This window comes from Passer montanus, unplaced genomic scaffold, assembly GCF_014805655.1.
Source record: "Passer montanus isolate IOZ18808 unplaced genomic scaffold, ASM1480565v1 scaffold106, whole genome shotgun sequence".
Classification (NCBI taxonomy): domain Eukaryota; kingdom Metazoa; phylum Chordata; class Aves; order Passeriformes; family Passeridae; genus Passer; species Passer montanus.
Genome location: NW_024357170.1, coordinates 2342336 through 2355024, shown reverse-complemented (window position 1 = coordinate 2355024; position 12689 = coordinate 2342336). Strand labels below are relative to the sequence as shown.

Below are 12689 nucleotides of genomic sequence, written 5' to 3'. Positions count from 1 at the left end.
AGTGAGATACGGGGAGAGACGGTGGTCATGAGAGTGAACCTAGAATAAAGCAAAATCTGTGAGTGGAGAAATGAGATCAAAATAAAACATTGGCTTGAAATGAAAAAAAAAAAGCTGTATAAAAAGGCTGGGAAGTTCATATAGATGGGGCAATATTTATGCTGGTGAGATACAACACCAGAAATTTCAGGCTGAAAAAGTAAAAAAAAAAAAAAAACCAAAAACTTAATACAGAGATTTATTTGAGGACTTCATAAAGTACTTAAATATATCTGGGTATTCCTACCTGCTAGTCCAGTAATTCTTCAGGAGCGGTCTTTCAATCCTCACAGTTTATGGCCTGATGTGAAGCCTTCCGAAGGCTGAAGCAGTGTCCATTGCACACAGTCAACTTTGGGGCCCATTTGAACACATGCTGGAGGAAGCAGCAGGAAATTAATGTACAGAGAACATTCCTGCCTTCTGTAAGAAGATGGCTTAGCTGATTTAATAGCTTTTTCTCAGTCTGTGATTCCAACAGCCAGGTTTGTGATATTTATTTTAGTATTCATGTTCTTGCAGTCCTTTTTACATTTCTCTGTTTTTCCCTGGCAGACATCCCGCAGCTCCATAAGTCTGGGGGAAGAGGATGGTTAGCATGTTGTTGCTGTGGGGATTTGAGTCTTAACTCTCTGTGTTGTTAATGCTGAGCGTATAATTTTTAAACTTGCATGCTGCAGAAGCAGATAATTATTTCCCTGCTGCATTTTATCCTGTGGTTTCAGAAAGCAATACGTTTCAGAATATTAAAAGAAAGGAAAAGTTACAATTTGGGGGACTATTGGAAATGGAAACAGAAAGAGGGGAGTAATGGGTGTCAGTCTGGTTATCAGTCAAGCTGGAAAGAGACAGCTTGTTCTATTGAACACCAAGAATGTCAGTAGTCAGCCAGTCACTTACTCAGGAAGAAAACCATAGACTGAAAGGTAAGGTTCAAAGACATCTGCGTATGTTTCTGAAATGAGCTTGAAATCAGCTTGATATTAAATTATGCTTACTGATCCTGTGTGTTACATAGATGATTTCTGTTTAACACAGGGCATTTCTTTGACTGCTGTTCTGAGTGACTGTGACTGAGCAGAAGGCTCAATGTGCTGTTGCATTTTTTTTCCCTTCCTTTTTTTTTTTTCCCTTGCATCAAATGAAATAGGTTGTCTTCCCATTTTTCACCTGTATACAGGGTGAACTTTTTGCTGGGTGTTTGCTGCCATTCTCTCAGGCTGGTCAAATGGTGTGGTTCACTCACTTTCCCATGTGTAAGGATGGATTCCCTGCTTAAAAGAGCTCTTCAGCACTAAAGGGTGTGTTGAGTGGTGTACTGGATGTGTTTCTGTTTCCAAACAAATTTGTCTTTTGATTTAGATTGTGGCAGTAGGCACTATTCCACTAACCCAGAAAGAGGAATGGAGCCAAAGGGTGGATATTGGGGTACATGCATATTTATCTGCTGTTTCTACAGCAGATTTGACATCTGACTTGTGACAGATGTAAAGTTGTAAAGGACAGAACCCAAAGAGGAGACTGACAGAGGCTGTTTCCTCAGCGTCTGTGAGCTCCTGAGAGCTTCCCAAGGCTAAAGGGAGATTCTAGGCCCCTAAGGCAGTGCCTTAACTCATTTGAAACCCTGGTTCAGTTGTGTGTAAAGTTGGCACAATCCCCGAATTGTAAAAAAAAGGCTGTGTTTTTCAGGTAGTTTGAAATCCTTATGTGGAGGTGTGGAATCATAAATTATTTATCTTACTGGAGAATATTTCTAGAGGTCACCAGTTCTAATAGTTTATCTCAAACAGAAGTAGGTTCACTTAGAACAGTTTGCCCCCTATAAAATCTCTGACCTTGACTATTCAGACTTCTTTACAAATGCATCATTTAATACGGGAAGCTCCTTAGGGAAGGTTCTTCACATCTGCTGTCATAATTTCTTATTTCCTAAATGCAGCAATTTATACTTGATTATTCTTAAAAGGATCGTGCCTCCCTTCCCTCTGCCTGCTCTGGCACAATCCTTTGTGCTGCTGCTTCTTCTGTAGCCTGAACACGGCATCTGAGAGTGTTTGAAATCCCAAATTTTCTTTGTTGTTATTCTAGCATTTCCTTACCACTCGGTTCTAGGGGAGGGCATGTAGGAATCTGCTCCTTTATTCTGAGGCTATTTTGCTGTGGCTTGTTAGTGGCAGCAAGTTGTCATCATTTTACAGCCATTCAGCCAGTAACAAAAACCAATGAATCTTTCATTTCGGCTTCCTGAGAACAAGATTCCCCAAAACAAAAATACTCTGCCACTTCTTGGAGCAACTAACATCTGCGGTAGTTAAGCAGAGGGCTGCAGCCCAGATTTTTAAAGATGCTGAAGTGCTTTACTGCCACTAAACTGAATTGGACCTAAGTACTTGTAAATACCTTTAAAAATCTGAGTGACTGTGAAGACCTCCTTCATCCATCACTCTCAGCAGTGGTCCCTTCAGAATGGCAGAAAAGCACATCAGCATGGTCACAGAAAATACTCCTAGTCGTGCTCTCCAAACTCTCCATATGAAGCGAATTGCTGCATTCTAGTGTGGTTTTTCATTAAATACGTCTTTGAATCAGATTTCTTATATTCCCTAGAAGAAAAGAGCCCCTGCTTGCATGAAAGTCAATATTTAAGTCAGACAACTTTTTAAAAGCATGCAAAGTTATACTGTAAAAATACCCACCTTTATAGCTTATAATCCATTTTTTATTAAAACTGGGAAATAAGAGTGAAATTCACATTTAAATTACTTTCTGCTGTTTCTAGGGGATACTCTTTGCATTCCAGTTGGTTTCATGTTGTTCTTCCCCTACCCATTTTCGGTACTGCTGTTCTAGACTTGCTTAACCTTTGGGGAAAAAATCATTCCCAAACATAAAACCTGTATGGATTTTACATTTTTAAAATATTTAGTAACATTTAACTTTGTCCTAGCCCTGGATCACTCTGTTTTCCTGTGAATCCAGAATGCTGGGCTAGTACTGAATGAAAATTGTTTGAAGAGGGAAGTCCTTCATATTTACGTCCTTCACTCAAGGAGTTGTGTGCTCCTCAAGGAGTTCCTTCAGTGTTGCTATAAAACCAGGATCAAGTGCATGGAAAGCCATTCACTCTTCTGTTGATGTAAAGAACAGGCACTTGCATTGCTTCTCTCTAATGTCACAGAGTTTGGGAAAATTTAGTTAAACTAGTTCTTGTACAATTTACTTGCATTTGAGTTGTGCATAGTCATGTATTCCATTTCAGGTTTGGTGAGGACTTTCTGAGGGAGGATGGGGAATAAAACTTCATCAGTTCAATGAAAAAAAAAGAAAGTAAACAATTGTGTTGGAAAAATATTGTGATTTGATGTGGCTTTCTGAGTAATGGTCTTATCTTTTGGGTTTGGATTGAAAGTCGGAAATACTTGAGCTATGTTGTGTAGCAAGTTTACTTTCACTCCGTGCTTCCCACCCCTAATTAAAACATGTTCACCAGGTTGCTGAGCTAGAAAAGTTTGCATACTTTGAGCAGTCTGTCTTCGTCCCTCCGCCTTCACCTCCCGTTACATAAAGCAAATTGTGAGCAGAGGAAGTGTCCAACAGTTACACTGCGTGTCTCCCCTGTGCCGCAGGTGTTTGGAAGGGGAGTGTGCTGGCCGGGCCGGGGGCTGTCTTGGTGCTGGCCCTCGCAGCAGGGAGATAGCAGAGATGGTGGCCTGAGGGCACCAGCCCCGCGTGCAGACATGGCCTTCGCCCAGTCCCACATCATGGCAGCCAGGAGGCACCAGCACAGCCGGCTCATCATCGAGGTGGATGAGTACAGCTCCAACCCCACACAGGCTTTCACGTTCTACAACATTAACCAGGGACGATTCCAGCCCCCACATGTGCAAATGTAAGTATTATAGTGTTGTTATTGCTCCAGCACAGCCTTTGGAATGGTTATTGCCTTGTCGATGTGATATTCGATGGACCAGTCACAAAGAATTCAAGGAATGCTGTTTTGCTGCCTTTCTAATAATATTTACTGTAATGATAAGAAATCAGTCCATTTGAAAAGTACTTTGTTAAAAGATGGGAGAAAGATTCCCTCACCGGTGTTAGTGTAATACATAGTACTTAGATATTAAAAAGAGAAATAAAAAACAAGTAGTGGCAATAAAACACAAGATACTACAAGGATGATACTTTCTGCAGTCTTAATAACTAAGGTTTGCTTGCTTTGTGGTATTGATGTACATGGCTGCTGAAAATACCAAGCCTGGATCTGTATAGCACACATTCTGTTTGGTTAGTTATATTACAGCTGCATACAAGGGAAAAATCATATAAATCCATAAAGTACTGTGAGCACCCATCTGAAAACTTACTTTCCAAAAGTGCCAAGTGCTTAAAGAGTAATTAAAATAATGTGTTTGTTTCTGACTCCTTATATAATGACAACATCAGTAAAATTAACTGCTCTGGATGATTTACTTGTAACATAAAGTGGAGAATTATAATTACGAAATGAAACCTGCCATAAAGTTTAAAGCCAGAAAGAAGAGCAAAACACTAAAGCTATTACAAATAAATTAAGTATAAAATTCTACTGTAAAATATTTTTATAGAGAATGAAAATGTCTGCACCATTTTATTGTGTATATTAAAGAGAGAAGCAGCCTTATCTTTAGATCAGATGGCTGGTTTTCATTTTTTAAAGAGAACCCTTTTCCTTTAGGAAGAGTGAACAAATGGTCACCTAATTTATATTTTTGGTATTTAATATTAATTTAATATGATTTGATAACTTAAAAACATAGGTCACGATTTCTGTGGTTAAAAAACTCAGCACTTGTGACTGGTTGAATGCTGTGTGTCTATTTAGCAAATGCTTCTTTGGCATAAATTAGATTATATAAAAAAAATCTGATGACTAACATGTATATCAAGATGGTGAGCAAACACTTGGTTTTTGGGGGCAGTATATTATGGTCTGTGTTGGGGTTTTTTAGATCCTACTGAAATGCAAACAGTAAAATGAGTTGAGTGTTAGCCCTGGGAAACATCTTTTGTTTATAGAGCTGGCAAATGGTAGAAAAAGTACAAACAAACAAATGTGGGTTCTGAAATACTTTTACAAATGAAAATGCCAAATGCAGGTTGCCTGATTTGTTGAGGCTTAGCTATCCTTTGTGAATATTCAGACAGCTCCTGGGCACTCAGAAATTTGTTTCCTGATCTTAAAAGCTAAATTTTTTTTACTGGGCTGAAAATAAGTTCTTTATTAGTATTCTCTTGGTTCTCAACCATATGCTGCTTAAACTTCTAAGCAGTAAGAAATTGTGGTACTGGAGGCTTAGGCAGTCAACTACAAGATTGAAACCCAGCACTCAAGCAAGGAGTTGAAAATAAGATATCATTAGAAAATAGTTCCTCAGAAGAGTTTAGCAATCCTTCATGAATGATTAATACTATTCAAGAAGCTTGTGCAAATAGAAAAACAGGACAAATCAATTGAAACATCTACCACAATCTGACCAACTCTTTCTCTTTCTCTTTGTACAGAAATAGTAAATAATGTTTCTGAATACCAGGAGGATTGCTTTTTCTTCCTACCAGTGAACAGAATAGTAACAAAGAAGGGAAAAGTAGACATAAAAAGGGTGACAAAAGCACCTTTTATTCACATGATTGTTGTGGGTGAAATCCTAGCCCTGCTTCTGTGCATGCAAGTTTTGTCGTTAACTTCAGGGAGGTGAAGGCTTTGTGCATGGTTCAAAATACCTCCATTAGTGATGTTGCAGGCAATCATCAACATTTCACACAGACCTGTTAACATCTGAGCTCCCAGTAAATTACTTTAACCATGAGAAAGGGGGTGGGGGGCCATTTTATGCTCCTTTTTTCTGGATTCAGTTTTGCAGCTATTCCTTGCTCCGCTGTGCAGGTTTGGATTTCTTATTTGATGTTTTAGCTCCCAGAACATGCTGACAACCCTTTCTAGACCTGTCATAGTCTGGCATCCCTGTGCTTGTAAGATGACTGGGTTGCCTCTGACAAGGAGGATGGTAAATTCTGCCAGTGTTTTCAAGTCCATCAGTCATTTCTGGAGAGTGCCTGTCTCACTCCTTCCTGAAGTACTGAAATCTAGTGTATAAACTAACCTCTAAAAGTGTTTTTGTTCTGAGATGTTCCAACTTTTCTTTTTAGTTTTTCTGCAAGTTTTCCTACTGATCTAAAGAAAAACAAAAGCATTTGCACAAAAATAATCAGCAGATCTGTATTCCTCTGCTCATACTGCAAGCTGTGCATTGGGTGTTGGTGTGACAGCTGCTGTGGGAAGGCGTTACACAAGAATATGGGGATTGAGCCTTCAGAAATTATTTCCAGTAATACAACTTAGATGAGTTTGTGAAACTTGACATATGCTTTTACCTATATATGGTCTCAGTGCGTGCATATCACTTCAACATGAGAAATCTGCATCTCATTTATTTTGGTGGGTTTTTTTGTATTGATGCCTTTTCCCAAGAAAATTCTCTGGCCTATTGCAGAGAATTTAAAAGTTACACATACCTCAGCAACCAGGAAAATGCTGTCCATACCTTCCCCATCCCAATCCAAAGCATGTGCATTATGTGTTACATGGGGTTGCCATGGTAAGTCTGCTGTTTTTTGCACACAGCTTCCTATGTGAAACATATACTGCTCCCTAACACCCAGCTCACTGCTGTGCTGAGCTTTAAAAGATTTCTGAAGGAGAAGCTGTACCTGCTTTAAGGCTACCCTACCATGAAAAGTCAAAGAGTGGTGTTTTAGACCAGTCCATATCCTTATGTTTGCCAATGCAGTATTCATGATTTAAAGCTGGCTCAGTAATGCCATCTGTAACTCACTTTGGGAAGTGTTGGGCAGGGAGAGCAATAATTCAATTTACTGGACTGATGTTTAATCCTTTTAGCTTGAACAGCTACAGTGATAGCCAAGATCAGTCCCTCATCATTTTTATCCAACCATCTTGGTTCATTTTGTGAACTGACTGTATCATCCTTCACAAAGCTCCCATCTGAGGGCAAATCCTCACCTCCCAGTCTGAGCCCCACCATTCACCACCCACATTACTCTGCTCTCCTGCTGCCTCCCCTGGAGCTTGCCCTGTGCAGCTTTCTCCTCCTCCAAAATGGAGGCATTTTTAACATCTCAACTCGGAAAAGAGTTGCCCTTCCCCTCCTACCCTACATAGGGTGTGACCAGCTGCTTGGAGTCCAAGCACTGCACTTTTTGCCTCCCAAATTTTGGAGTTCCTACTACATCGCTGCTTACATATGCCCCTGGCATGTAGTTTATTGGGTAGGATTTAATCACAGCTGGCTTTACCCCTCAGCTCATATTTAGCTACTTTCTCCTCAAAACCTGGAACTTCAGAAAGACAACCCTGAGGTGTTTGTATGAAAAGGCTGCTCCTCCAGTTTTGCTGCAAAAACACCAATATTTCTTCTTCCTATGTGGCAAAGATGGGTACAAAATAATTGGTTCATACTCTGGTTTTGTAGTTACATTGTAGAAAATGCTAAGACCTTTTTCTGTATTTAACAAGATTTCAATGTTTTAGATTTGTTCCTCACTCACCCTCTCACTAATCCTGTGAAGTTGTCAAAACCACCTCAGTTTATCTGCCTATAAATTTCATAGAATTTTTTGACACAGAGAAAAGGTTCAGTGATTAAATATTATCTTACACCTTTTAAGCAATAAAATGCTTTTTGAAAATTTACCTAGTAAACAGAAGTAGTGTTATTAAATGCAAAGATCTCTATTATTTTTTCCCCTTTGTTTATGTAAAAGTAAGCTCCTGAATCAAGGCACAACCAGCAAGAGATAGAAATATGTACTGTATACTGCAACAGTGAGCAAAACTAATTTTATTTGCCCTTTCAGAAGAAATGTTGTAAAGGTAAAATAGTTCATAACAATTCTGTATATCTCTCTGGTTTCTAGTGACATTAATATAACTCTTGCATCTCCTGCTTTTTGATTTTTTTCCACCAGAATTCCCTAACTGGAGTATAGCTCCATATACAGTATAGCTGCATATGGATAGATTTGCTTCTATGTATTCGAACAAAATATGGATTGAGGTTAAAAAGATTGATTTGAAAACAAGTATTCCTTCTATGGCAGAGGGGTATCATCTGATTTCCTCTTGTAAAATATAAGTGAGTTTCATCAAACTGGGTCAGATCTTTTAGTTTCTTCAGTTTTGAATGTAGAGATTGGGTTCTGAACAATGCAGCCTCACCCCTCACAGCATCTGATTTCATTTAGTGTAATTAAGCCCAGAAAGTCGTCACTTTGTCCTGACAATAGTCAGGCTTTAATGTACATTTACAGCTGTTAGGAGAGTTTTTATGTTGCTCTGCATTAACACACTGAAATATATCTCCAAAATGTGTTAATGAAATTTGCTTAAATTGAGTAACTTGCAGAAAAGAAGTTATAATTAGGAAAAAAAAAATCTAAATGTATTTATGTATCTAAAATAAATATTTTCCTTGTGTACAGTGTAATCGTATTTGAACACTGAAATGGGATAGTACTTTTCCTTTGAAAATAGCAATACCTTTGATTTATTTGTAAGTATTTGTGTCAGAGTTACTGCCATAGTCCAGTCTCTTTTCCTTAATTTCTTTAAATTAATCTATCTACCCAGCAAAAATACTGCAAATGTTGTGATGTGAACATCAAGAATTTTTACACCTCCCATTAGTGTTAGGTTTGTTTTAATAAATCCTTCCATCAGGCAGATTTAGTAGTCTGTGTACTCTTTTGTAAAGGTAAAAAAGTAGTGTCAGAATTGCAAAGCAGACACTAAGGAGTACGTAAATACTTTATAACCTTGTTATGATGCATTTCCTACAGGGTTGATCCGGTGCCCCATGACGCTCCGAAGCCTCCAGGATATACACGATTTGTCTGTATTTCTGATACTCACTCAAGAACTGATCCCATCCAAATGCCATATGGAGATGTGTTAATACATGCTGGTGATTTTACTGAGCTGGGACTTCCTAGTGAAGTAAAAAAATTCAACGAGTGGCTAGGTAGGTACTGAATTCTGTGTGGATTCGACAGTAAATTTGTTTACTGGTTGTATCTGCCCCTTCTGCCTCCCAGTTAAAAACCATCACGCACTCAGAAGTCATGAATATTAATTTGACTTAAATTTGAATGGCAGTGAGCAGGAATCAGTTTTTTTTCCTTTAGATTCGACAAATATTTTTGCATTTTTCCAACTGAGCAAATAGGATTTGTGAGACTATTCATCTGTTCTGCCTTCACACTCTCAAGTGTACATTAAGCAACTTCTTGGTGTTAGCAACAATTGAAGTCAGGAGGCCTTTAATGATTTACATAAAACCTCTTACATACATTGTTACAGCTTTGCTGCCTCCCCTAAAAAGTTGTTGTGACTGAAAACATTTTTCTGTTTAACCCCAGAGGGCTCATACGTTTGGAGGTTTTTTTTTATATCTGAGGCTCAGCTGTGCCACAGAGATGAATTCTGAACAAAGCAAACCCTGTGTGCCTGTGGTTGCTGCCTTGGATGTAGCAGACCAGATGTAGATGCCTTCTGTAGGCAACTTTTGGCATTGCTAACTGAAATTCTGTTCCACTGGGCAAGAAAGTGATGATTTACACGTGCTTCTGCAATGCTTTGGATATGCTAAAAAAAAAATTAAAATTGGAAAGCATGCACTGTATCCAGACAAAACCAGTCATCAGTGCTGTTCCTGTAGCATTGCAGATACCTTAATTTAGAATAAAAGTGGCTTCTGGATTTTGAGACTTCATTAATTAAAAAAGGTGAGAGGGAATGAAAGAGTTGGAGAGAGAAAGGACCCAGTCTAAAGGTAAGGGATTTCAAGTTTTTGTGTTGATTTTGTTTCTTGTAGTTGATATTTGTGCTTTTTTTCCCTTTTTCTTTTTTCTTTTTTTTTTTTGCTACATATTGAAGCAATCCACATTAGGAAGGCACAAAGCAGACAGATGCATGTAGGCTGAAATGGAATTTAAAAAGGAAAGTCAGGACTTCACAATTTAAACAAATATTTACTAGCAAATAATTATCAGCAAGGCTGATAAATATTTATTTGAGCTCAGGAACCCAATAATATGCCACACATGGAACAATTGTTTTTTTCTATGACTATGAAGGTAGGAACAGCATGTGGAATAATTGATACAGAGCCATCAACTCTGTCTCTGCACCCAAATGGAATGGGTTTGTTATAAAACAGCGATTTTTGACCCTAATTTGTAGGTCTCTACCATGTATTATAGTAATGTACTGAAAATAGCATTTACAAATTATTCAAACCATATGGTTACCCCTTCTAAATAATCCTGATTTTATTTATCTGCTGATGTGGGAAGAGAAGTGCTTTGGGATATTGCTGGTGAGCAAGGATGGGGCTGTGCTCATTGCTTGCTGCACAGTTTTTGTCTCCAGTTCTCCATCTGCCTCGCTGCTGGTCACAGCTGTATGGTGTTCTGAAGATGTCTGTAAGCTTAAATCCTCTCAGAATGGTAGGGAGATTTCCCAAGGCATTTCTGTGATGTTCTCTTCATCATTTTTATAAAAAAAAAAGCTTAATTTTCTGACTTTTCAGGCATTCTTCCAATTTCATGGTAGTGTGCGCTTGGGAAAAGGTGATCTTGGTGGTTTGAGTTATATTTTTGCAAGAGCAAAAGATTTGAGATACAGGAAGTTAGCAAGTTAAAAGGTTTTTGTTTAGTTTCTTGGCAATTTAAAATTTAAAATATTTAAATTTTTAATAAAGTTTTTGTTTGGTTGTTTTAAACTACCAGTTTATCAACTCTTGAATATATTGAGTGTTCACAAAATTTGTAGCAAATGGCAGAATGGTTAAAAGCATCCCCATTGAGAAGGAATTTCTGAAGGTTTTGCTCGTTGTCGATTTTTTTGTGAAGGCATTAGTCTCCAACAGCTTCGATTTTTCTAGATAGCTGCTTCCAGTACCTTCCATAATTTTGCAGCTCCACAGCCAATCCAACCTTCTTCTTCCTTAATATTTTACTGGTTTCTTGAGAAAGTAACTGACAGACTCTGGCACCAACTTTTCCTCCACTGGCATTCTTCCTTGCTGCTGCCAGATTTCCCTGTTTATTCCTTCATTCACAGGGCTCGCTTTCCCACTTTTTTGTCTAATCCATGTCTTCTGCTGTCCTTAGATTATGACTGTTGCCTTGCAATAAACACTAGGTTTGGTACAACTTCCCTTGATCTCAGATTCCCCTTCAAGCATGAGATAAAACCTTCTTCCTGCTTTTGCTCCAAGTCTCTATGTGCAGCATTGATTCCCACCTTTCAGTTTTCAGTTCTGCCATACCTTCTTGGGTCTTTGCCACTCTGGTCTCTCTGTTTCATCTTTCCAGATGAACTTGCCCTTCAGCAAGTTCACATTTTATCTTTTCGCTTTACACAAACCTCCTGTGCCTGTCTGATGGAAAATTTATTTTACATTACCATCATTAACTTCCATGGGCCTTATGGTTCTATCAAGCACATGCTCAAGTGTTGTGCTAATAGAGGCACATTGGCTGGATGAGTCATCCCCTAAAATCTGTTCTCTTTTTCTGACTGTCCCTGGTTCCCAGGAAGGCCGCTACCAGCTCGGGTAAAAGTGCCCTGGCTGGGGCTGGTACCCAGGTGCTCTGTTTTGGCAGCCCTTTAGTCACCAAGTTTTATACTTTGACCCCTTAAGCCCTCTACTTCATTTCAGTTTGTTCTTTCTGGTGATTAATTGCTTTCTGTCATGTGTCTTTTTCTCTAAGCCCTTTCTCAGTGAGAGAGTTGAGGTTTCCGTAAGTGTCTAAGTCTGTGGAAGAGATAAAATGTTGGTGATCACTGGATGTGCTTATTTTCTCAGCCTTCTCTGGTAGGCAGTCCAGCATTACTTTTAATTTAATATATAGATTTTTCTTCTCTTGAGTTTTTTAATTGTGTTTTGGGTCAGTGCAAAGTTTGAGCACAGACACAGTTTTGCAGCAGTTCCAGAATATGACAGGGATGGTGAGATGAACTGTGCTTATTCTTATTATTAGTTTCATTTGGTACTTCCTAATACTGGAAGAGACAAGTGAAAAATTTATCATTCTTTATTCTGCTTAAGAAATTTTAGGCTCTTTCCATATCTACCCTTAAGATATTTTTCAGGCTGAAGATTGTTCAGAAGTCCTTAAATGCCTTTGATCATCTGTGTCACTCTTTGTACCTTTTTGTCCACATCTTTTTAAAAAGAGTGAGACCAGAACTGTACGTGTTCTGAGAACACTACAGGTTTATTCCCTGGCACCGTGAAATTTCTTAGTTCTCTTTTCCTTTCTGGTCTTGTGGATTATTCTGTTTTTAACAGAACAATGAGATGGCATTGTCATAAAATTTCCTAATAAAGTCTTTCCTGAATAGTAATACCTAGCTCAGAACGCATCACTGCATCTATAGTTTGTGTATTTTATTCCAATTTTTTTAAATTATTCTGCATAAATTTATGCTTAGTGTCATCTGTCCAGTCATGAAAAATCATGATGTACTTTTGCAAGTGAGATTTCTATTTTTCTGATGTTTTTCAGGGTAACTTAGAAAATTAAGG

At 38.4% G+C, this 12689-nt stretch overlaps 1 protein-coding gene across 5 annotated transcripts in view; it reads left to right on the top strand.

The window, feature by feature from the left end:
• MPPED1 (metallophosphoesterase domain containing 1) overlaps positions 1–12689 on the top strand; it is a 57425-nt gene that overhangs the window by 8997 nt on the left and 35739 nt on the right. For 4 of the 5 annotated variants that reach the window (XM_039720606.1, XM_039720593.1, XM_039720577.1 and 1 more), the window contains 2 exons: positions 3666–3928; positions 8935–9116. In XM_039720606.1, coding sequence (XP_039576540.1) covers positions 3777–3928; positions 8935–9116 — 334 coding nt within the window. In that variant the 5' untranslated portion in view covers positions 3666–3776. Of the gene's footprint in view, positions 1–332; positions 525–3665; positions 3929–8934; positions 9117–12689 lie in introns of all 5 variants that reach the window. The other variant, XM_039720584.1, reaches the window with a different exon arrangement.